General features: G+C 35.5%; 1 protein-coding gene across 1 annotated transcript in view; it reads left to right on the top strand.

Moving 5' to 3' along the window:
• The window catches only part of MALRD1 (MAM and LDL receptor class A domain containing 1), a 200,688-nt gene that overhangs the window by 116,392 nt on the left and 57,231 nt on the right, over positions 1–27,065 (top strand). The window contains exons 28-32 of the mRNA XM_051609180.1: positions 3,349–3,529; positions 10,714–10,842; positions 14,840–15,001; positions 18,916–19,073; positions 25,198–25,399. Of these exons, the coding sequence (XP_051465140.1) occupies positions 3,349–3,529; positions 10,714–10,842; positions 14,840–15,001; positions 18,916–19,073; positions 25,198–25,399 (832 nt within the window). The remainder of the gene's footprint in view (positions 1–3,348; positions 3,530–10,713; positions 10,843–14,839; positions 15,002–18,915; positions 19,074–25,197; positions 25,400–27,065) is intronic.

Genomic DNA, 27,065 nt, shown 5'->3' with positions numbered 1-27,065 from the left:
ATGTATCCAGAAGTGTATAGCTTACATCTCTTAGCCAAGCCAGCTCCCCTGTCTAAGCCTGGGCTGAGGAGGAGAGCCAAGTTTCCTGCATGTCTCTCTCTTTCTCTCCCCTTCCTTGACTGTTTCATGCAGACAATGTTAAGGGCTGCTGTTTTTGAAGGGAAAAACGGAGTTTTCACCCCAAATTAGAACAGCCTTCACATAGTTATGCAGGGGATGAGGTTGCTTTTAATTTTGTTGTGTAGAGAAGTAGCTGAGCAAGTGAAAATAATCCTTTCACGCTTTATGAAATACTGCTGTTGTATAGGAGCTGCTACTGTTGGACCAAGACAGGGAAAAAAAAAAATCTGTCTCTCTTCTGTGCTTTATTTGTGTACTGGCACTCAAGAATTTGTGAAGTGTAAGGAGATTGCCATTTCTGATGAAAAATTTCTATCTGAAAAAAAATCTTCTTAGCAAAAAGTATTTCATTGTCTCACTGTGGAAAAAAAACATGCCCCAATTCCTGTATCTGTATAAAGATTTTATGTTTTATAGTTATGACACTATATACAAATTGATTGCTACAACTTTTTTATGTGGCTATTTCTAAAGAAATATGTCAACAATATTACTAACTAAACAGCATCCCTTACTCAAAAATCAAGGTGATAAAAATAATATAAGTCTGAACAGAATGACTAGTAATAAAACATAATGTGAAACCAATCAAAACCAGGTTAACAGAAGACATGAGGCTCATGTTCCAGGTAACTGTGCTACATTCAACGTTTCCAGATTTCACATAAATATTTATCTCTATATTTTAAGAAGCTCCACTGACTTTCATACATCCAAACTTAAATACATGTAATGTTTTTTTATAGAGTTGGGGCTTAATGTTGGGATAGATACAAGTTTCTGTCTCACCTAAATGCATGAAATTAAAAGAATTTCCTTATTGTTTAGTGTTGTTATTATTATCCACTTAATTTTAAGTCTCCAAAATATACCAGTAATATACAGCTCTGAGCTATTTTTGTAAAATTAATCGGTAAATTCTTACAAATAATGCTGAGGAAATTTTTCCATTCCAAAGAGTTTTCAAGGGCAGACAGAAGAGGTTAAAGATACAGGAAATGGATTAAATGTTAAACAATGCTTCTCTTCCAAGTTATGGTTTTGCATTCCATGTTGGATACCATCAAGCCAAACGTAACTTACCATAACCATTCATTTTATTCATATCATGGATAGATGGAAGATGTTTGCAGACTAAACAAGTTACCCCAATAATATGTATTAGTCTTTTGGAGGTTATTAAAAACATCAGAATAAATGGAATAGATATTGTTGAGTTACTAAAATAATTAAGTTAAATTTTTACTACATATTTGATGAACAGGAATAATATTAAAAAAAAAAAAAAAAAAAGATAGATTTTTAAGCTCAGTGTGTTTCCAGGTTAAAACACAAGGGTAAGTTTTAGAAAGGGTCTCACACTCTTTCTGAATTGAGGCCTTTGTAGTTGCATCAATTATAGGCTTGAAAGGGGCTTCTTCAGTGATAGGGTGGCTGTTCACTGGAACAGGTTCCCCAAGGGAGTGTTCATGGCACCAAGCCTGTGAAAATCCAAAGAGCATCTGGACAATGCTCTTAGTCATGGCTTTGTTTCAGGTAGTCCTGCAAGGAGCAGAGTTGTATTCAATGATCCCCATGGGTCCCTTCCAACAGGAGATATTCTGTGATTCTAATAAATGAATGGATCTCTGACATGGTTCATGTAGAGTCAGGAATATCTCTGGGAGAAATACATTGAGAAAATCATAATCATTTGTCATTGACTGTGGAATTAGTGGTGCAAAGCACCAGCGAGATCCTGTTATATTATTCTCTCTTTAATGGACTGTTTCACTGGCTTTAAACCAAGGAGACATAACTGTAGAAGCGATGCCTAAAGTTGCTTCTGTAGGTGCTTTTGTGCTCAGTCATCGTGACTTAAAAGGGCTGCTATCGCCACTGGTCCAACACCAGTAGTAGTGTGCAGCAAAAGAGTTGTTCAGCTGAATATCTATAACTTCACATGCAGTTATGGAGACTTTTCCTTTTGTTTTCTTTTCTATTTAGCAATTTAAAGTAAAGTTGCCACTGTTTTCAACTAACTCCTTTAGAGTTAGTGATAATTTTTCAGAACACCGCTGTCAAGCCACACTTTGGTATTTATGTTTTGGCAGGTTTGAGGACCACCTTCTAAAAGATATCAATACTGCATGTTCCCTGGCTCAGAAACAACTAATATGCTATTTTTGTGCATGCTTGTCTGCACTTTCCTATTCAGAATACAATATGTAAAGCACCAAGATTCATTTTCTCATCATAAATATGCATAACACAATCTTATTAACATGAATCTGATCTAGCAGGTTCACTGTGTATAAGAAAATGTAATTAATTTTCTTCCCTACTTTTACTGTTGTCTCTATTTTCCTTAGATTTTGCTTGTTCATGTACTGCTTTCTAGAACCTCTGCTATGCATTACATTTAGCTTTTCCATGCATTGCAGTGTTTTATTAACCCTACATGGTGTACCAATAAGTTTTAGTAAGAAAGACTAGCAAAACATTTCTCATTTGCAAGTTGGATGATTACCTATGCAGTCACAAAGAAAAGTAAATTTGAATATATACAAAACTTTTAAAATATTTACTCTCAGTGCTATCATATATATGTATCATCCATTCACAATAACTTAAATTGATGCATATGCATTCTAATACTATTAAAAAATGAAGCATGTTGATGCTGCTGACTTGTCAGTTAGGTTATATGATTGGATGTTTTTTGAAGATAAACTTTAAAATATATTATTTTATTTGAAAGTCAGAATACACTTATTTACCTTTAACTAAACTATACTAAACGTGTGATTACCTTGTATTTGTTAGGTTTTCCTCATTTGTATTATTATTGTCACAAATTTTTAAATATTCTACCTCTCTGATGCCCTAATTTTAAAATGATACTCATTTGCATCCAGTAATATATTCTAAACACAAAGAACAAATCTCAGTATTACATAAAGTTAAATAGAACTCTACCAAAATGGCCTGTTTTAGAATTCAATCATACACATAGTAATTTCGGTAATGTTCTGAGACTTCATCAACTATTGATGCTTATGTGATTTGTACGGTAATCATCTCATTTCAGTACTTTTCCTGTTATCCTAGCAAATCATATATTTACCATTCCTTGACAAAAATGAAGGGGTGTCTTCCAGACTTCTTGTTTTATTTTTTTCCAAAACTGGTATTTGATAATCCACACTTACATGTATCTTACTTTATATAATTTTATTCAAACTTCAGACTGATGATGGGATTGTGAAAATATGGAGTGAATCAGGAAATCATGGTGACAAGTGGAAGAAAGTTGAGTTACACTTGGGGAAACTGAGGAACTTTGAAGTTTTATTTGAAGGCATTCGTACCAGAGACCTAGGAGGAGGAGCAGCAATAGATGACATAGAGTTCAACAACTGCACCACAGGTAAGTTCAAGAGGAAAGTTTCTGGAGTGATGCTAAAGGAAATACTGCTTGTTTTTAAATGCATCATCGTTTTACTGTTTCCGTCATAAAGTCACTGTTCATATGAATATGTTCATATGAATTAATTCAGTTTTGAATACATTATATTCACTCATAACCTCAATATGATTTTATACTCATCCAAAAGCCTTGTGTTAGTGCAGCATTCTCACACTAAATTTTTGCCATTAAATCCAATAAATGCTTGAGGTTTTGTTTCCTTAGCTTATCTGTTTGTAAGTAAGAACTTTCCTTCTCTCATTCATTGGTAAGCTATGGAGTCTCTGATGTTGTATATCAGAATTTTATATCAATTATTTCAGATTCTATCAAATGAAGCCTGGTATCCCTGTTTTATAGTAAAGGCTCTTGCCATAAAAATTAGTTGAGACTACTAATGAACCACTGTCGTTATTCCTTTTCGCAGATCAGTTCAAGTGTTAAGACCAGTGAAATAAAGAAAACCTTTGACTCATTTACAGGGTACTCTCTATGCAACTCTTATTTCTGTGGACATAGGCTGAAATAGTAACAGTTAGCCGTGCAAAAGATGTGGTCTTTATCCCTTATAGGATACATTGTGTGAGTTTTGGGGAAAGTATTTAGACAATCTTTAATCTCCTGCCACAGTCTGGATAAAGTTGAAGAATGCTAAATGCACTTCTGGAGAGCATCTTTTGATCTAGTTTTATCTGAAAAATGCACATTTTGCATTTAGAAATTGCTCTGTGGTGTAAAAGAATGGAAACTGGTTACATCTTGGGACCTACTTCAGAACTGCACTTTAGTAAAACTCTAAGGCAGATGTACCCTTGAAAGCTCTTCTGAGCACACAAATCTGGTGATTCCCTGGTGTTTTTTCCAAGGGTGTCACTGTCCCCATTGCTATACATGTGATGATTCTCCAGACGACAAGGGTAGATGGATAAGGATGCCCTGGAAGGAGACACAAGGTCAACATTCCCCTATCAACTTGCATAACAAAATCATGCTGATCTCTCATGAAATTCGTTGTCAATTTGTTCTTTGATGTATTAATTCATACAATAGTGTATAGTTAAACCACATTTCTGCAGTTCTGTCATATTTTGGATCTACAACAATCTGGATTCTTCATCTCACAGATTCATAAATACATGCAGCAAATAAAACCAGCCAGATTTATTTTTCTAAAGAAGCAGAAAACTCCCTGTTACGTTCATAAAGATTGCATCAACATATCTTCATATAATGTAAAAATATTTCTCCTTACTCTTAAGTCCACAGATTTATAATAAGCAAAAAATAGATATTATATAAACATAATTGGAAATATTCCACAGAGTTGTCATCACAAAGAAGGAAATTTTTTCAACAGGGTTTTGGAAAGCTGTTGTATGAAGGATCTTAAATCTCTTAAACCAGTCAGATTGCTGAAATTTACATTTGTTTCAGTCTCTGACCCTACAAATCTGAATGTTAATAGTACTTCATAACCAGTCTTGCATTAAAATTCCATTGCAGTGACACAGTTCAGAAAGTAACTTGAGTTTATTACTATAGAGGAACTCTTTGTTTTACATCACTGCTTCAGCAAGAAGCTCTGTTGTTAAAGCAGTTGCACCACGTGCTCCAGCTACTTTCACTTGCTTACAGATTTGGGATACTAATATTTCTTTGTATTTTGCAGAAAATTATTGTTTATGCATATGGACAATTCAGAGGAGGCTATTCCATAGAAGCTGGGGGGTTGGACTAGATGATCTTTCGAGGTCCCTTCCAACCCCTATGATTCTATGATTCTATGAGTTTGAAACACGCAGTTGAAGCATACAAATGCGTGGTATTGTAGACAATACAAATGAGGGTTTTTTAAAGACTGAATTAGAAAAGTTGGAAACCCAAGATGCTAATCCTTTATAGAGCTGTCACTTGCACAGTGGAGGTTTTTGCACTGTAATAAGGTACAGTCTTTATACAATTAGGAAACATTCACTTTCAGCATCTCTACTAGCATATGGTAAGTACAGCAGAGTGTTAATTAAAGTTGAGGTGCATGTATCCTATGGGAATGCATTTATGCTTATGTCTTTGCTTTTCAGGAGGATCAGAGGCCTGTAAAATATTTACTTTTTAACTATATGCATGTGCATGTGTACAAATTAATGTCTGTAAAACACCAAAACAAAGAAAAAAACCAAAAACAGCCTATTGACCCCCCATTAATTTTCAGTCTCCATAATGATATTTAGAGTCAAACCAAAGTCAAGAGGGAATAATTACATTGTCTTTAGTGCCTTTCACATCAGTTTTGTGCATTATTTTTTGCCTTCTACTCCAGCAGTTGAAATCTGTTTGCTTAATTTTCTCCAGACTTTTGCTATGCTGACCTTCCTGTTGGCATGATGACATGAGGAAGCCTGGTCTGACCTTTTTCATTCTTCTCTTTATTGACTCTTTACTCTTTTGTAGAACAAACAAACAAACACAAACCGTTTTGCCAGATTTTCAAAAATAACATTTCCTGTCTGACCCAAGTCTGGGGCATTCAGGATAGAGAAAGTATGTAATGTCTAAATTGTTTTTTTGCAGTACAGGGTTCACAGGTTTTATTGTGTCTGTTGCAACAAAGCTAAAAGACAATTAACACAATCTTACTATGGCCAAAGTCAAGGAGAAGAATAGCATACAAACCAGAAGAGGTCAGGGGCTTCATCTCAACAAAATTACTAGATTTGCAATACCTATTCAGTACTCTGTTTGTAGCTGTAGAACTGCTGAGCATATGACCAAGGTTCTCTAGCAGAACTGCAGGACACATCCATATTTTATATTCAGGCTCATAAGGTTAAGTCAAAATCTTATATCATATCATGGATATTTGAGCCACAATCATTACATAAGTACAGACCATGCACAGAAAAAAACCTGGAAGATAATTGAAAATAACTAGAGCTTGAATAACAGGTTTGAAATAAATAGAAAAGAATGGAAATGAGAAAGCCTTAAATTGCATGTGAAAAAATGTTTAGCTGCTTTCCAGCATATGGCATATAGTGTTGGAGATAAATGTTAGAGCAATTCCAGAGCTTTCAGGTATTTTGGGATAGCCTCCTCCTCACAGACTGTCCTTTTGGAAGCTGCTGAATAGCATTCCTGGATGATGGTTTACAGCCAAGTCCATAAAATAATTGCCTGGAGAAATAATGTACTCAGGTAGAGACTGTGAAGAGGGAAGACAAGAGGCAATCTGTGTGAAGATTTGTGATGTGAATATTAGAACTGCTTTTATGCAGTATGGTAATATTCAACAGTTATCACAGACTTTAATAAATCCAAAGACTTATTTTATTGTACATGTGTTTTACTTCAGCTTGTTTTCATACAGCATGTTATAGAAAGATGTTGTACACATCATAAGGGAATCCACGTGCAGGTAGATTAACTCCACAGACTTCTTCGTTCTTCACTTCCTTAACTGTGATTCACATAGCTCGTTATATGGGGATTTTCAACCAACAAAAGATAATCTTTCACTATTTCATTTTAAAAGCTAAATAGTTAAAATCTTTTATATCAGTAGATTATTACAATGGACTTTCTTCTGATCTGAGCCCTGTTCTTCAAAGACATTTCCCTGAGGTCTCACTAATTTATAAGAAATCAATTGTGGATTTATACCAAATATAAAAAGTCTTGGAAATATTGTCAGAGACAGAAAGAAAGAAAGCATAAGAGGGTAATAGAATCACAGAATTATACAATGTCAGGTTGGAAGGGACTTCAAGGATCATCTGGTCCAATCTTTCTAGGTAATACTATAGTTTATATAGTCTCCCTGTCAAGATGAGACTTAAAACTGTCCAGTGGGGGGAATCTACCACTTCCCTTGGGAGATTATTCCAACGTTTGATTAAACTCATGGTGAAAAATTTACCTCTTGTGTCCAATTGAAATCTCCTCAGGATCAACTTGTGCCCATTACCCCTTGTCTTTTCCATGTGGCTCCCTGAAAATGGGGAGTCTCTGTCTTCTTGGTAGACACTCTTTAATTACTGGAACATTTTAATAAGGTCTTCTCAAAGCATTCTCTTCTCAAGGCTGACCAAATCCAGTTTTCTCAGCCTCTCTTCATATGGCACTGATCATCCATGAGGTCCTTCTCTGGACCAAAACTGAATGCGATATTCCAGGTGTCATCTGACAAATGTGGGATGATGTCTTCTTTAACTCTGATGATGATGGCCTCGTTGATGCAACCCACCATCCTCTTGGCTTTTTTTTGCTGCTGCAGCACACTGTTCACTCATGTTGAGCCTCTTATCCACTAACACACCCAGGTCCCTTTCCACAGGGCTGCTCTCCAGCCAGGAGGATCCCAGTTTCAACTGCATTCCTGGGTTATGTGTTCCCAGGTTGAACTTAGTAACACTTCTCCCTGTTGAACTTCATAAGATTCCTGCTATCCCACTCATTGAGGGTGTCTAGGCCATCCTGGAGGATGGCTCTCCCTTCTGGAGTGTCAATCTCTCCACTCATCTTGGTGTCATCAGCAAACTTCCTCAGGGTGCTCTTGATCCCGACATCCAGGTCACTTATGAAGATGTTAAATAGCATAGGGCCCAATATTGATCCCTGGGGAACCCCACTTGTGACCAGTTGCCAGTTTGAGAGGTATCAGTCTTATCAGTTGGTTCTGAGAGGGTAAGTTATGTTTTAATATAAAAAATATTTTAAATTCAAAATCTAATATCATTTTTTGTAGGTTTAATTGAAAATTGTGAAAAATAACAAAGTTATCACTGCCCGAGAAATATTGTTCTTAATGCTAAATTAATTAACTTATTGAATAATTAATTTTTTTTCTTTCACCTTCTTCTACAATAATTCTTTATACAACTTTGGTGGCAGACTATCCTATGTGACTTGAATGGAGTTTAAAGTAATCTTCTCTTGTTCCTTTTAATTATTGACTTTGGCCAAGCATGACATTATCTGTAGGCTAGAAAAAAAAGCAAGTAGTTTTATCTTAATAAAAAGTTAAAATACCTATGAGTGTTGTACAAAATAATCCCTAATGTTTTTATTTTTTTTTTTTTGAGACATCTGATTCTTATCTTCATGGCAACACCTCCTAAACATCCTGTAAAAAACATAAGCTGTGGTCTGGTAACCTTAAAGAACGCATCAAGAATTACTGATTTTCTTTTCCAGCTCATGTCTCACTGCCATAAAACAGTGAATCATAAGTGCAACCTGTCAAACATGCTGTTAACAGTAGCCTGAATTTTGTACATCTGTAATTTTAAAGAAAAAGAGTCTTGTACTGCAGATAAAAAATGCAGAGTAGAAATATGGTCGTATAGCTTACTCAGCTATATCATACATATGGATTTTGGAATCTCAGGCGCCACCTGAAAAACCTACAGTGAAAGACAAATTAAAATAAGTGCATCATAACTCTAAATTAAAATAGTAGATTTTTTTAGTTGATTTTTATATTTTTTCATGGTCTGGCAATTTATTGTGATAATAGTCCAGGAAGAAGAGTTGCCTATTTGGGATCAGAGTTCACAAGCTTTTCTCATGTTTAAGGTAAATAGGATATACATTGTCATACTTAAAGTAGTATTAAAATTATTTTTTGTTTTAAAAGAAAGTAAAATGAAAATGCCACAGTATTTTAATAGGAAAATGATTTACCAAATTGAGCTGAGCTGATAAATACTTTAACATATAATAAAGTTGCTTTGCCTAGTGGTAAACTTTTTCTTCCTCCTCATATGTTTGTATTCCTCTTCACCTGCTGTTTACAGCAAAGGCTATTGCTGAAGGTTCTGCAATTCTTTGAACAACTTTACTTCCATGCTCCCCTAAACAAGAAGCTTTGAAAGTCTCAGCAGAGAAATCCTTTCTCATTATAATCCCATCCTAGCTTTGCAGATCAGAGAGAAAACAACAAAAACATCCTAGTGTTTGGTTGTATTGACCATTTTTTGTTGTTGTTTTTGAAATAAGCAAGTGTTTTTTTTAAATCCTCAAGTATGTGTCATGCAGAGCTTTACATTTAGTGAAGAATTTAGTTCCTTCTGCTCTGACACTTGAGAACAGTTCAAACTCTAACAGAAATATTCAGTACAAACCTGGTCCTGAAGTAAGAAGGAAGGGAATTCAGTCAGAGAAAGCTGCCAGAGCTCATTTAGTCACTCAGAAGATATATTTATATTCAGCCAGAATGTATGTCCAGTTACCTTGGTTATTTGATCTTTTTATTTTTTTCTTCTTCAAAATATTTTAATGTTTTATGAGATTTTCACCTGTTTTTATAAATAGGTCAATGTCAGGGTATTCTAACATGGGACACTGGAATTGCACCACCTGGCTAAAACAATAGATGTGCTGAAATTAATGGTATATTTTGTATTAGTCTAATGTTGGAATTTTGTGTTTAGAAATAAATTATTCTTAGATTTCATGGTGAGCTGTCAATTTACAAATTGCTGATGTCGATTGTTTCATTGTAGAGGAAGAAAACTAATTTTGAGAAGTCTAATAATTTTTTGGTACCTTTTAGTCGCTTTGTGTTACTGTAACACACATTGTCTTGAATGTGCTTTATTTTTTTTTAATTATTACCTTATTGTACTAAAAATCTCATTACACTCAGCAGAGGGTGCAAATGATGCAGAATTTGGTTCTAGGAAATAAATAATGTCCTTTTTGGAAATTTGAAAATCAGCCACAGGTGGCTTCCTCAGGACATGCCTAAAGCTCTCATACAGGTTACTCAGTGTGGAAAGCAGTGCGCTCAGCAGAGGTGGAAACAGGACAGGGTATCTCAACTCAGCTTGGCAGAGCTGCCAGAGTCACACTGAGGGAAGACATTACAGGACACTTTTTTTGTGGAATATGCACAACAAATACAGTGGGGAAACAGTCGTGTTGATGCTGAACTGAATCTTCCAGGCAAAACATCCTACCCTGGAAGCCTTGGGCAAGCCCAAAACAATAGTCTAAACACACATAATGCACCGTTAAAAAAGACCAAATAACACCTGTTGGAAGGAGTAAATCACTGCAGGCATGATGTATAGTGACTAAAGAAGTTAAAAAGAGCATCCTTTAATGTAATAACTATATTTATTTAAATGTCCTGTTGGTTTCAGTTGGAGAGAATCCCAGGGAATGCCCTGCCCTCACTGATTTTGTGTGTGGGAATGAAAATTGCATAGAGACTCAGTTCGTCTGTGACTATAAACCAGACTGTGAAGACATATCAGATGAAGCTGACTGCAGTAAGTATCTCTCTGTATTAATGTAATCTCCAGTTAAAAGTCTAACTTTAAATGCTGTAGCTTAAGTTAAGTGAATTCATACAGCTGCTCAGAAGACAATTATGAGCAGGTTGCTTCCTCCTGCAACACAGAAAGTCTGAGATTTTTAGATCCTCAGAGACATTTGCTGGAAATGTATTTAAGTTTTGTTTAATTACAAAAGTGTAATCTTACAAAACTGAAGACAAAAAACCAAAAACAAAACAGTTTAATGATGAAAAAAATATTTAAGGAATAAAATCCATGGGTTACCATTCTAATGAACTCTGAGGTGACATGTAAACCCATATATTAAGCTGAAACCATGTTGAGCTGTTAATGTTGAATGAAAAAGCTAAGTAAGCAAATTAATGCATAATAACATTTAGACGTGATTCTGCTATTTAAAAAAGGGATTTTTTTAAAAACAGGCTTGTCTTTCATTTCAGTGTAATCTTGTCTTTGATCTGAATTGTGTCACTACTACATGTTCACTGTTTTTTATTCTTACTGCTACTACAGAGCTATGAAAATATTTTCTTATTGTAACTGTTACAGAACAGTTGGACAAAATCCAGTCTGTGTATTTTTGCAGTCCTAATAAATAGTGAGACAAACATTTTCTGTAGCTATTCTTCACTTAGGCTGTTTGAGATGGAAGGACTCAGCTCAAATTTGAAAATCTGGATGGATTTAATAGGCTTTCTAGTTTAGACTTGAAACTCAAAAGCAGTAAAACATTGTGCCTTTATTCCTGCTCTGTGTCTTTTTTTATCTACAGTCACTTTCCAGACCAGGCTTTTGAAATAGGAAGCCTAAGCAGCTCGTATTTACAGTTCAGTAATCACTCTAATTCTTAATCTTTGACCTGGAGGGTCAAATTCTACCATAATTCAAATATGATCAAAAATAGCCTTGGTACATAAAGTAAATGTATGACGTGCATCAGTTCAGTGCTCACATTGTGTTCAAATACCTCATTGAAATCAACTAATAGCTGGTAATCCCTTGAAAATCAAAGGCATTTTGCTTACATGGGGTTTCCAATTGCTTTGACTGGAGAGGGTTACAAAAATAATGACACTTTATTGGGTTATGTAAATTACATTGTTTTAGCCAGACAGCAGACTTGTAACCTGGAATACATGTGCAGATGTCACTATAGGAGATTTAACTTGGAGTTTCTGTTTATATTGTTTTCATAAAAGTAAATGACACTTCTGAAGTACATACACTGAAGCTGGATTATCTATTTCGGGTGTCTATCTCCTGAATTGCTTTGTGTTTCAGAGAATTTTGAGTGTCACATTCATGGTAATGAATCTATGTTGAATTATAACTTTAAAGGACTAGCTTATTTTCAAGTAGATCCCAAGAAAAGACAGATAATCTGTATCTCTTGTATATAATATTAATATTTTTTTCAGGTGTTACACAAAGTAAGGACAGCAGAATACTCTGTCAATTCACCCTTGTAACATTTTACAGTCCTAAAAAGAAACATTGTCTGAATTGCTGTCCAATGTAAAAATGGTCTGTAAAGATATTTAAAAAAACCTATTGAGGCACTTGATTTATTCTGTAAATATTGTTAAACAATACAGAGGCTTCATTGTGGAGAGCAGTGGGGATCGGAACATGTCCTGGGTTGTCTGGAAGGATTGTGATGGCAACAACTCTCTTTTCTTAGTCAGAAAATAGACGGAAACACTTTGTGTCATATTAGGAATAATTTCTTTCCTGAGAGAGTGGTGAGGCACTGGAACAGCCCGCCCGTGGAGTTGGTTGAGTCACACTCCTTGGAGGTATTCAAGAAACATGTAAATGTGGCACTTCAGGCCAGCTCTAGTGGCCAAGGTTGTGGGGCATTTTTGTGAGTGTTTTTTTGTGTAGTGTGTGTGGTTGTTTGTGGTTTTTTGGTTGGGGTTTTTTGTGCTGCTAGTTGGACTCAGTCATCTCAGAGGTCCTTTCCAACTATGATGATTCTGTGATTCTGTGTGATCTTGAATCACAGTAAAACAACAAAGTGTTTGCTAGACTGCAGAAAAGCTTTTCCAAGGGAAGAAAAAAAAACCAAAAAACTGTACAAAAAACCCCACAACAAAACCCTGATATTCACTTAAAATAGAGGGAAATTTCCTTTTATTGTAGATGGAAAGCCTGTAATTACATCAGTCTTTAGTCTTGCTATTGCTGAGAACTGACAAAATATCAAGTTAAAAATAGAGGATACAGAATACCCAGATAAGCCTCAAGTATAATATTTCCTAATCTGCTATATCTTAGTTCCTTAGGTGGGAGTAAACAACATTAGTAGGCATATAACATCTGCTAGATTTGGAAAACTAATTTTATAAAGGAAAAACAACAGGAGCTGCTTAATCAGAAAAGCACACATTAAAGCAGTTTCCATTTTCATGAATTGCAGCCAATTATACAACCAGATTTTATTAACAGCAAACCTCAGTGTTGATGACCCAACTAGGGGAGCACTTGAATTACTGAAATATAAGCAATTTTTCAGATAAATGTAAGAATCCTCCTCTGATGGCTTTTAAATAAACTCTGTTTACCCATAAAATAAAAAGTACTCAGGAGGTGCAGATATGTCTCTGGTGATGCGAATTGATAATTGCTTTCTGAATGTACAATTTCAATGTTAGGGTGAAATTCCTAAAGTGAGATAATCTATTCTGAATAGTATAAATTCCAAATGCATTTGGACTTTTATCTTGTTAGAACTGCACAAAAAATTCTACTTCCTGTTTCAGTTACTGGGTTCCCTTCTCTGCCCTGCCAGCGTGTGAGTATATTTGGTGTTAGAGTTAGACTTTGTTAGGCTTACAGGATGCTTGTAATGCAATGACAGTGTGGATGCTCAGTGCATTTGTGTATTCATTCATTCATGCCATGCTGTAAACAGCACTAACACAAACACAGAATGGTTGAGGTGGGAAGGCACCTCTGAAGATTGTCTAGTCAAACCTCCTGCTCGAAACAGTGTCCACTGCAATAGGTTGCCCAGGGCTGTGCCAGTCAGGTTTTTAATATCTCCACAACTTCTCTGGGCAACATGTGCTAGTATTTAACCCATCTGACAGTAAAAAAAAGGTTTTTCTTAACCTTAAAAATTGCTTCCTGTACTTGTGCCCATTGTCTCTTGTCCTGACACTGGGCATCACTAAGAGGAGTCTGGATTTAAACCTTCCTTGTCTTCTTTATATCCTTCCAGCAAATATTTATATATACTGATGAAATCCCATTGAGCTATCTCTTCTCCAGTCTGAATAGTCCCAGCTCTCTCAGCCTCTTCTCATGAGACATGCTTCAGTCCCTCACAGTACTGTGAGAGTGCAATATATTTCAGAACAGTACAGATCCTTCTCCTTGCATCCAGTGTGATAAAGGTTATTCATTGGATACAAATTATTCTTCTTTTAAGATAAATGTCCTATACAGTTAACTAGGGTGAGACATTTTTACAGAAAAGTGAGTCCACAGGGTTACAGGGAGTGTGCAGACATGGGACATACAAAAAGGTCTATGAGAATGACAAGTTATTTTTGCAAAGAATGGCATCAGTTCTTCTTGTAGCATCAAAGTAGAAAATAGGAAAAAAGACACAACAGGCTGCTAAAAGGTAATTAAATATATATTTTTTAATCTGCATCCTTTATACATAGACAATTATATGTAAGTAGCTGTATTTTAATGTTGCAGAATACTCGAGACTTACATGGGCACATATCTGTAACAAAATTTAAGGCTGTTTATACATGCTTAGGAAGAAAAGGGTGATGTGTTTGTTGCTTTTTTTTTTCTTAATAACTACAACATAATATTTATGTCAGCATATGGAACACAGGGAACCATAGCATTAGCCAAACAGAGTAATTTCCATTACCGTGTATGGTATGTTTATTATAGCTTTTTACATAAAAGAGCTAGGATGATAATTTACTTCTTGCTGTATTTTCAGGTTTCTACACAAGTATTCCTGGAAGCTGTAACTTTGAAACACAAGATCAAGAATGGACCACTGTATGTGGATTAACACAAGACCCTAGCAATGATTTGGATTGGAATATTAGCAACAGCACTATCATGGGGCGAATGGGTCCCGATACTGACCATACACCAGGTATTGCCATGTGTCCTACACCACTTTTGGGAAAATAAAATATTCACTGAATTAAAAAAAAAAATAAAATCCTGCAGATTAATTACACAATAACAGCAAATTTCAGTGTGATCAGCTGATCTTATTGTCATATTGAGCAATTATCATAGTTCACAAACCAGTTCCAACAAGCATTTAAAATGTTCACTTTTATATTAAAATTACAATAGAGCATATGTATCTCAAAAAAGCCATTAAAATATGTTTAGCATTTTAAGATATTCAATCTTGTCATTTATACTATCTGGTAACTTCTGGTTCTGTCTGAACAAAAAAACCGTCTGGCTTTGTAGCCTGTTACCAACCTTTTAATAAGATTTTAATCAACACTGTAATTGTATAGATTGCTCTTTTCAGAGTGACCCTAATTATATCATTCTGTATGCTCCACTTCAGCTTGCTGCATTTGTTTAGTAATTTCCTAGACAATGAGCTGCTAAATATGTGAAGGTATTAATTAATTAATACATATGGGACACAACAGACTTCTTTCTGAAAGTGTACAGCATGCCTGTACAAATGCAGTAACTATCTCCAAGACTGCAATTATATTATTAATTAAGGGTCTGTTTGAAAACTTTTGAAGAATTACAGATATTAACATTTTAATACAACAAAAGAGGATATCTTTGGCAATAATGATGGGTCTCTAAGATACTCCAACAGGTCTTGCTAAAAAATGCTGTGACAGTGTATCTTTAGCGTGAGGGTGGTGAGACACTGGAACAGGTTGCCCAGCGAAGTTCTGGAAGCCCAGTCCCTGGAAGTGGTCAAAGGCAGATTATATCCAAGCTCTGCTGAAAACCTTTGGATAAATGAAGGTGCCATCCATTTTTCTCAGATCACCTAAACACAAAGTGTAGAGCTTACACTAAGCAGCAACTTAACTGAAACCATCTGATGACTGTTTATGCTGTAGTTAAGCTCTGGAAAACCTTGTTATATTGCAGGCACAAATTGGCTGAAAGGCAGAGACTGAAGGGCTAGAGTGAATGGGACTGCATCTGGCTGGCAGCCAGTCCCCAGTGGTGTTCCTCAGGGTTCTATTCTAGGACCAATTCTGTCAATATATTTATCGACATTCTGGATGCAGGAGCTGAACACACCATTAGCAAGCTTGCTGATGATACCTAACTGGGAGGTGCTGTTGACTTTCTTCGGGGACAAGAGGCCTTGCGGAGGGATCTAAATAGGTTGGAGCACTGACCTGTGATTAACAGGATGAAATTTAACAAGTCAAAATTCTAGATTCTACACCTAGGAGAGAGTAATGCCATGTTGCTGATGGACTACTATCAGAATGCCTATTGATTTTTAGGAGAATGAAATGTATTGAGAGGCAATTACAGTTATCTATGTTACGTACACAGCAAGTTATAATATTTTATATAAAAATATAAAATATAAAATAAATATAAAAACATATAATGTCTTATACAGAATATAGAACATAATAAATATGTAGGGAATATTAGTTTCCATCATAAATATACCAATAGCTATTTGAGAACTGTTTAACTTTTTTAGAAGCTTTAATGTTTAGGTACCTTATTTTAATTTCCAGCTAATTATCAAATAGCAATTAGTATTCAATGAAGAAGTGTTACAATCTCTACTGTTTTTCTCTTGCATTTGTTAGCAGCGTGATCTCCAGATTTTTACTCTTTTTTGGTGTTTTATGTTTTCAAAGTGAAGAGAGACATCTTATCAGTGGGTGGCTGTAACCATTTCTGTCCTGCACATTTATTTTCCTCTTTCCTTTAGAAAATTCTGCGCCTGCTCCCTTGATCATGAGGGAGCTGCTTATGGGCCACAAATCATGTGCTTTTATTTTAGAGAAAGCAGACATCCATACTAGTTCGTATTACTATTGCATGCTGCAAATGTGGAAGTTCTCCCCTGTTGGAAAGAGACAGAACAGACAGGTAGAAGGAAAAAATATTGCAGCTGTCCCAGGCAAGCTGTTTCTTGCAAATCAGTAGTCTAACTTGCTTTCTTGCTGTTCTTGATGCAGTGTGATTGCAAAACAACCAGTAGTCCTTTGCACTTCAGGGAGATTTTTTGTGCTTTTCTGTTTTGGTTTCTCTCCTTTAATTGGTTCTTCTTTGCTTCTATGAAATTACCCAGAAATTGTAAGAGAAACAAAGTTAATAAAAAGTGAAGCAAAAGGAAAACAAAATTAGAGTAAATTTGCTTGCAAAATTGCCCAGATTTGTAATTTACTTGCAAATTAACTGGGCAAGAAATAGCCACATTAACAGTAGAGAAATCACTTGTCAGAATTGCCAACAGCCTAGATACAGATGACTGGAAATGTCCAGAACTATCTGTCAGCCCATTCCTGACCTGAATCCAATTCCTTCCTGTTTCAAAATAATTTACTGTAGCTACTAAGCATATAAATTCATTGTACAGAGCATACATGACAAAATAGCAATAAAAATAAGCTTGTTGTTTTGTACCAACTTTGTAGCAAGCATATTGGCACAACTTTGTGTGGCGAAAACTCATATTGGTTTAAATGTACCTTGTATTACTTCATGTAGCACAACTTTAAATTGATCTTACAGTTTTAGATGGATATCAATATTATTTTGAAAAAAGAATAAATTAAAAATTGCATCACTTTAAGAAAACTATCTTGCTGAGTTAGTACAGACTCTGAAAGAATGTAAGCACTGTGAGTTGAAAACAAAGACTTTTAGTGATAAATAACAGCTATGTTTCACCTGTTTAACATTCCACAATCTGAACAGTGTGTAGCTTATTCAGGTCTCAAATTTAAAAATATTTATTTATTTACATTTACTTCTCAAAATGTTTCTTTGAAGTAGTTCAAGTATTCCAAAACAACTGCTAACTCCACTCTGATCTTCAGGTGTTCCTTCTTTAGGATTTAGGAGGAAGTTGTCTGCTGAGGTTTTCTGTGTATGGTTTTTCAGGACAGCCTCAGCAGGTGCCCTCCTCTGTGTGAAAAATCTCTTCACCATAGAAGGCTCTGTCATACTCTTGTCTCCATGTAGGACTAAACCTTGCTTTATTGTAGTAGATGGAATTAAAGTGATGACAAAGAAGGGGCTACTGCTAGTTAATTATGAAGCAAGCAGACAAATAAACAAATAAAACTCCCAAAACAAAACCAACCAAACAAAAAAACCCCAAAGATACAAAACCCAAACAAACAAATAAAAAAGAAACCAAAATCCAATAACAACAAAAAAACCACCCAAACAACAAACAAGTCAGCACAGGCACAATTTGCCTATTCAACCACTTGCTTTTGATGCTATGTAATCATTTTAGGTGATAGGTTCCTTCTGGTGGGGCAGGGGCTGGGGGTGACACAGAGCACTTTTTTCTGCTTGGAACAGAAAAATGAGTATTCTTTTGTGCTACCTTGGGGTTTTTCAGCAGCAGCTGAATGATAGGAAACATGGATATTTTAGCTCCCTAACAAGCCTTGGGGCTTAAATATTTTCCCTGTTGCCATGCTTCATGACAAGAAATATTCTTGGGTAAGAGCTATCAGCAAAGATGTTCTTGAGTCTTGAAATGTCACCCTTCAAACTGATCCTTAGAATCTGTGAATGAATGTTTGTGGTTGCAACATGTTTAAAATTTGTTATTCAAATCCAAATCAAGTATTTACAGAAGGATAAAAAATGCAGAGTGAGCTCTGAGGAAAGTTACATGAATATTTTATGTAAAAACCAGAAATACACTAAGTATTAAAATGGAAGGTCACTGTACAACCAACATAGGGTATGGATGCCTGTGGTAAAAGATACCAGTATCTTATGTGTGTAAAAATGCTTATTCTCTGAAGCATAAAGTAGTATTAAAAAAACATAAATGTTTTTTATCTTTTTATTAAGGTAGAGGCCAGCATTTTTTGTATGTAAACTCATCTGCCCAGAAAGAAGGAAACAGAGCGAGGATAATTACCACCAAACTCTTCCCAGCTAGCCTCGGGGTCTGTAGAGTTCGATTCTGGTTCTGGATGTTTGCTTCTAGGCAAACAGGAGTCTTAAAGGTAAGAGAAAAAACATTTGTGCTACATCATGGCATGGTAGTATTTGCTTTAGTAGTATTTGCATTTCTGTGTCTAGAATGAGCAAAATCTCAGAGCTTGTTTTAACAGCGCTTCCTCACAGATTCAATTTTGCTACATATGTAAGAATTAACGTTGTGTCTTTGACTACCATACTTAAACCTACCAAACATCAGCACAGTTCTCTGCACAATTCATTCTTTAACATAAAAAAGAAGCAGGTTCCAATGTTTAGGACAGAAACAAGATGTGGTTTAAAATAAAAGTTTTAAACATATTAATGTCATCAGGTATAGAGGGTGTTTGATTAAAAAAACCCTGGAAATAAGGCATTTAACCATATTAACAATACTAGCTCAAATGTCTTCTCGCTGTTCCCAAATAATCCTTAATGGGCACACTTTAGGTTATTAAGTACCCTCATAAAAGTCCAGGAAGGTATGTAAACCCTTGGCAAACAACTTATTTCATATGGCTCATTGAATTAATATGTTACATAGTGCCATTTTTAGAGGTCTGAGCAAGATTGCTTTCTATTGCTCTCTATGACAGTTTGCTAAATTTTCACAATACAGGTTATGTCAGTTTTACTTTGTGTGATAGAATATAACAATTTACATGTACTATCAAACTCCTTAACTAAATTAGTCTAAGTTAAAAGTGAGCAAGAATATATTTTTTTTTTTTTTGGTCTTGGACCTGGAGTTAAATCAGAAAGCTTGGATTACTGTTTTTGTACTTACCCTGTTGTCTTTGGTCTGGTTCTCCAATATAAAGGAAAATCATAGTACAGTAGCATAGGATTATGAAACTGTAGGATTGCAGTTCAGGATGGAAGGGCCTTGGGAGTTCTTTAGTCCTATCTTCTGCTCCAAGCAGTCAGCTACAAGATCATATTAGGTGGCTCAGAAATTCACTCAGTCTTGAAAACTTCCATAAATGGAGACTACTCAACCTTTCTAGGCAACTCTGCTCAACTGTCCAGCATGAAAAGGCTTCTCCTTATACCGAGGTGAATAATAATGTTACCTTTCATTCCACATTTGCCTATCTTTAAGCAATATTTTTCAGGATAGGGTTTGCATCTCAATTTTGTGTCTACCATCTAGTTCATTGATACTCTGAGTATGGCTATAAAATTAGTTGATATATTAAAGGAAATAACTGTATTATGTGAAGTTAGTATAAGCAGAAGATACTTCTACTTACCAAATTAATTTGGGAGTTCAGATTACTTTATTTTAACATTTATTCCTATGCAGTGAGTAAAAATGTTCAGAATGTACTCCTCCCAAAGATAGTTCAGGTATTTAAGATGAATTTTTAAGAAGTGTTTATATTGCAATCTTGCAATTTTACTAACTGAATATAGATTTTCAAATACTCTGCCATGTCTTCAAGTCCATTTTTTCCAGTTTACATTATTTATCATTCCACATACACAAATTTTGCATATTAAGATTAAGAAGGCAAAACAGTATATAAAGGTTGAGAGAAGCTGCAAATTAAATTGAAGTTAAAAGCAAACAGCAATTTCTTTTTGGATGTCTTGGTAACTGAAATACTGTGAGATTATCTATTTGTTTAAATTCAAGTATCCCAGGTATAACAGCATGCAAAAGTGTAGATTTAATTTAATTTAATATGAGACTTTTTCAAGGAGCTTCTGAAGCTTTTGAAGCATCACAAAACACTTAGAGTTAGTGATTCAGTAGATTTGTATGGCCTGTGTGAGTTAGTAGGCAGACGGCCAACCAGAGCCTGCTTTTTTTTTTTTTTTTTTGCATTTCAAACACTCTAATTAACTGTCATTATCTACAATTTCATAAAGAGATCCATAAAGAAATGTCCTAGGCCCACATACAAGTAAGATTCCCTGTTTATGGCTTTACAACCTGTACTCTTTTTGTAGAAATATATAACAATACTCATAAGAGACAAGTACTCAGCAAGGAATTATCATGATATCACAGACTCAATTTACTTTTCTGAACACTTTTTTTTCCTGGTGTTTTTATTTTCTTTCTTTTCAAACTAATAATCTATTTTGTCATCAATTGTTGTTGTTATTAAATCAAGACTATAAATGTAACGCAACCATTTAACTGAAAAAAATACTAAAAGAACAAAAACTAAAAACAAAATAACCAGAGGCCCAAAACTTCAAAAGCAGCAGCTCAGTGAAGATTTTTGAACTGCTGTTGAAAAAAAGCCATAATGTAATAGAAAGTCTGGATAATGTGCTAGAATACGTCACATCCAGAGGGTAGTGGTCAATGGCTCAAAGTCCAGACAAAAATGATGAAAAGTGATGTCCCTCAGGGGTCCATACGGGGACCAGTGTTATTTGTTATCATCATTAATGATATTGGCAGTGGCACTGAGAGCACCCTCAGCAAGTTTGCCAATGACACCAAGCTGGGTGGTGCAGTCAATATGCCAGAGGGACAGGATGCCATCCAGAGGGACCTGGACAAGCTGGAGAAGTGGGCCCAGGTGAACATCATAAGGTTCAACAAGGCCAAGTCCCAGGTCATGCATCTGGGCCAGATATGAGATATATATCTCAGGCCAGACCTGAGGTATGAATACAGGCTGAGTGAAGACATGCTAGAGAGCAGCCCTGTGGAAAAAGACCCAGGGGTACTAATGGATATAAGTCACCAATGTGCAATTGCAGCCCAGAAGGCCAACTGCACCCTGAGCTGCATCAAAAGAAGTGTGGCCAGCAGATCAAGAGGTGATTCTGCTCCTCTACTCTACCCTGAGGAGACCTCACCTACAGTACTATGTCCAGCTCTTGAAGCCCCCAACACAAGAAGGATGTGGACCTGTTGAAGTGTGTCCAGAGGAGGGCAACAAAAATTATCAGAGGAGTGGAGCACCTCTCCTTTGGCGACAGGCTGAGGGAGCTGGGGATGTTCAGCCTGAAGAAGAGAAGACTCCGGGAGGACCTTATAGCGTTTTTCCAATACCTGAAAGGGACCTATAAGAAGGCTGGGGAAGAGCTTTTCACAAAGGCATGTAATGATAGGACAGGGGGTAATGGTTTTAAGCTAGAGAAGGGTAGATTTAGATTGGACATTATGAAAAAGTTCTTTACTATGAAAGTGGTGGATCACAGGAAGAGGTTGCCTAGAGAAGTGCTGGGGATCCATCCCTGGATACATTCAAGGTAAGGCTTGATGGGACCCTGAATAATCTGTTCTAGTGTGAGATGTCTCTGTTTATTGTAGGGGGATTTGACTAGAAGACTTTTAGAGGTCTCTTCCTACTCAAGACATTCTATGTTTCTATGATTCTAAGAGTCTATGATTCAATTAATAGAATCACTATGAAAGCCAACATTATAGCTATTATCTGAAATATAGCCATCTGTTCAAGTCTGAATTAAAGAGAAAAGCACAGCAGAGATAGAATATACCAATATGTATGATTAAAATAGAAAGATAAAAACTTTGGATGTCTTGGTATCAGAAGCAGATGTGGTAGAACTACACAAAATAATGTGAAGTTATAGAAATAATCTAATTTTTGCCCAGAAAAGGATCCATTCACTGAGAAGAGACAAAAAGGAATTAAAAGTGCTTCTCGTCTGTATTCACAATGCAACTTTCAACTGCAGAATTCTATTGTCAAAAACTCTGTCATTTGTTCATGGGGCAACCAGAAGCAAGGGCTATTTTTATCTTTTAAAACGGCACAATGTTTACAGTAGCTCTTGCATTAACATAGAATGGATGCTATTTAAAAGGGATCTGAATATTGATGCTTCAGGATGGGATCCAAGAGGAGAAAAAAGTTGCTTTGCAATGATTAAGTATAAAATCTCCAAGTTTTCTTATAAAACTATGGTAAACAGCCTTTGAAAGGTCTTTTATTTAGCACTAAATACGTGAATGGTCTATTATTTAATTAATATGCCTGAACAGGAATAGCTCTTCATAGATACAATTTTTACTGTAGTATTCTGCAAATACAATTTTTTTAAAAAAATGCATTTATTTTATGTTTTTATTACTATTTAGTTGCATTTAATGAAGCAGGAAAGAAGTTTCATAGAGAAATGGAACTGATTTTCGTATCTGTTTCATTCCAATGGGGATCCTAGTGGTCATCTGTCAGAGAGAAAAAAACCACTCAGCTTTCATTAAGCTTCAGCATTCTGCACCTGCCCGTTTACTGCAGTAGTTTGTCACACAACTGAGAATTATAACAAAAATTAATTATCAATCTGATAGTATAATTCTAATATATCAGTTCAATTTTACTAAAAAGTACTAAAGTTTTTATTACTTCAAACTCATGTTAAAGAAATAAAGAGAAAAGAGGTAGATAACTTTTCAAAGTGCTTCTATATTGTGACAGTAACCTGTGATACAGTTTTGCCAATCTGATTTGTGGGCTTTAGAGAAACAATTTTAGTCTGCCTCTAGTGTAGCTTCAGCCGAAGGAAGATGTGCAATGGTGACTGCCAAGGAACATAAGGAGCTGAAAGGTATGATCTTAAGGGTGTAGAGCAGAAGACATAGTACCCTTCTTCACCAGTGTCAGTGGGAGGTTTCCTCAGTCTCTGATGCCTAGTGAAGTGAAAAATAAAAGTTAGCTTTTACAAGTTTTTTCCTTCTTTGGGAATGATGGGAGAACACGCCTCTTATTGTGCACCCTTCAGATCTACATTGGCTTCTTGGTTATTAGTCAGTTAATTAACTTTCCAGATGGAACACAGTACCTTCCAGCATGACAACTGCTAGACTCAGGCAAGATCAGGAAGATAATAAGTTATTCTGAAAAGTCAGCATTTGGGTACAATATAGTCATGAGTCGTAACTACTGATGACTAAATAGAATACAGCAGCTTGTATTTTGTGACCTTCAAAAGTGCATGCCCTTTCCCCATTTCCAAAATGAAACAGAAGATGCAAAAACAATTCAGGAGTTTCTAACACACAGGACACACTGTGGAAAATTAGAACTGAGTTAGTATTTTAAGACAGGAAAATGGTCCGAACGGAAGCTGTTCACCCATGGACTGCCAGTGGACTAGGCAAAGGCACCTTGGAGAAAGACCAAGAACCAAGTATAAAAGCTTCAGTTATGCACTTGTCTCATGCAGATTGTCATCCTAAATTACTCTTAAAATTCCCATAAGGTGTGTAGTAGGTATCTTCACTCCTGAGCTTTTCACTGTGCAGTGACTGAAGTGATAGTTCTCTTTCTGTTGGTTCCTATTGTTTGTGATTTAGACTGTGGGTGTGATCTAGAAATGGTGTCAGCACAGAATGAGGAATAGAAAGATACAGTGACTCTGTGCAATGCATGCTTGTTACTTTTAAATTAAAATTATGGGATTTAACTCACAACTAGGTTGGTATAAGCTCCAGCACAATCTACCCAGACTGATACAGAGCTGTTCAATGGGACTTCACTACAGGCTGTATTTTCATCACATGCCATTGAGTGGGTTACATCTTGCTAGCTTTTTCTTCTTTCACATGTTAATTTATTTCACCTACCAGGCTAGCTTGTATGTAATTCATAGGGTGCTGAATAAAGAGGCATTGGAGGATCTGGAGGCACTAAGCACCACACAGCTGTAGCTCTCCAGGGTTCTAGGGAGCTCATATCCATGAGAATTTGCTCTACCTTTATGTGCCTTATATGTTTACACAAGCCAGAAAAAAATCCTGTATGGACTAAATGTACTTCCTGACCCAGAAGATGATTCAGACTCTCAGTGACATGAATAATCTCAGCGAAGAACACAGTATTGCATCTTGTAATTGTTTCTACATTCTCTGAGGACACAATCTCTGAGAGAATAAGACCTGTCTCCCCAGCTGAATGAAGAGAGTCCTTTGGCTTCCCATTTTTCTGAACTCCATTGTAATCTCATCTGATTTAGTATAACCTTTAAATTATGTATTATTCTTTTAGAAATTGTAGCTAATTTTTTTGAAGATATGTGAGCACACATTTCCTGGCATAGTTGTGGATAGATAACAGTACAACCCAGGCCAGTGGCTGCACAGTTTCCCTAGGTAGCTCAACTCTTCCATTGCTTAATGCTGATTCAGTTGCATCTCTTGGGTGTCATTGTCAACAGGTATACACAGCTGAAGAACATGGAATGGATATTCTTATGTGGTCTTCTAGTAGAAATGAAGAAAACAAATGGATGTATGCAAATGTGGTCCTCTCCAGTAACAGCCCTTTCAGAGTTGCCTTTGAAGCTGAAGTGGGACAGAGTGAACCCACAGAATTTGCTCTTGATGATATTTCTTTCACCCCAGAATGCATTGATGGAGGTATGTTATTACAAAAACATTTACGAAACATCTTTTCAGATGACAGAGGAAAATTGTGGCATTTCAACATATATCAAAGTTACAAAATCTCATTTTTTTTTCTTCAGCATACTGCTATGTTTTTAATTCATTAAAAAAAAAAAAAATGTAGAAAAGAAATGAGGGCAGCACAATCATGCAAAGAAGCATGTGTTTTGCAAGAGAAATAAATAGGTTTAAATGAAAGAAAGATCAAATTTGTCATATGTGACACACACTGCAAGCTCTTAGCTAGCACATTTTTCCTTAAAGGAAAGGAGCCATTCATTATACATATCAGAGGGATTCCTATCTATTTGCTAACTGAGAGCAGTATGTAAATAAAGATATTTGCCCATGGATTGTGGAAGACAGTTTAGTACTGTAAGTAGCAGTTGAACATATGAGTAATTATAGCACCTCAAAATATTACTGTCATTGAGGGCCTGTTAGCATTTTTATGAACCATGCTTGGAGGGATCTGCCATCACTCAACTGTTTTGGTTTACTTCTGAATGAAAATACTCAGAGAAGTCCGTAGTTCAGAACAGAAGAGTTTTATGAATATTAAAGGGCTTCACAATTATTTAAAAAATAAAATGACTAGTTCTTTCATCTTTACTCTCTTCATAAAATATCTCAGAAGTATACCAAATTTATCTCACTGCCAGGCTCTTTCAGAGTTTACAATCTCTCTTTTACTATACAAGCAAAGTGAGTTAATTATGTGGAAAAAAAAGGGGGGGAAAAAAGAGTTAAATTCTATTGCCTTATACTGCAATGTTTACTCTGTAAGCAAGTCAGTGTTTTCCTCTGCAAAAGAAACATAGCGTTTGTGAGTATAGCCTATCAAAAGAAAAAATTAAGTATGTGTGCAAATACAGATTCTGATAAGAATATTCCCTTTCTTTATTTTAAAGAGTCAAGAGGGGAAACACATCAAAGAAACATAAAACATTTTGTATGGATCTTCATTCACAAGGAATAACTAAGAATTATTATAGTTAAATAAATACATATGGATGCTATAAAAATAGGCTTGAATAACATTTCTGTCTACTTATTAATCTCTTATTGTTCAGAAAGAATAGTGTGTGTATGAATTACTTGTCATGCTGTTCAAGAAAATGTTTGTTTAGGTTTTTATTATTGTGATGATGTGGTAAATTCTCCTTCAAGAAATAACCACATTACTATTAAGGCTTAAAATGAAATGTATGTTCACACAGGTGGCATTTGTTCAATGTCAAGCTGAACAAATTTTTATTTGTTTTCTCTGAATAATACTAGGCAAATGCTATTTTTGCATATTTTTCAATGAGCTGCAGATAATGCACATAGACGAGTGCATGTTCTACTCTTATTTTAATCACCTTTGTTAACCATACCTTAAGAATTACTTAGGCAGTTTCATGCATAATATGCCTTAGTAGAGAGGGAAATATTCAAATTGTATGCTTTGAGTATTTGTTATTAACTGCAAGACCTAGGTCTGTATTCCAACAATGTATATAAATATATTTTCTACTTTTAATAAATTTATACTTTTGTAATTTATTATGAGCAAGCACGAGTTGAGAGAAAGAAAAAAAGTCTTCCATGGAAAGTATATGTTAAGGCATTCCAAAATAATAATAACTACAGAAAC

The sequence above is a fragment of the Apus apus genome, chromosome 2 (genome assembly GCF_020740795.1).
Source record: "Apus apus isolate bApuApu2 chromosome 2, bApuApu2.pri.cur, whole genome shotgun sequence".
NCBI classification, from domain to species: domain Eukaryota; kingdom Metazoa; phylum Chordata; class Aves; order Apodiformes; family Apodidae; genus Apus; species Apus apus.
Note: the sequence above shows the minus strand (reverse complement) of the source record. Positions and strands in the feature narration are given on the sequence as shown.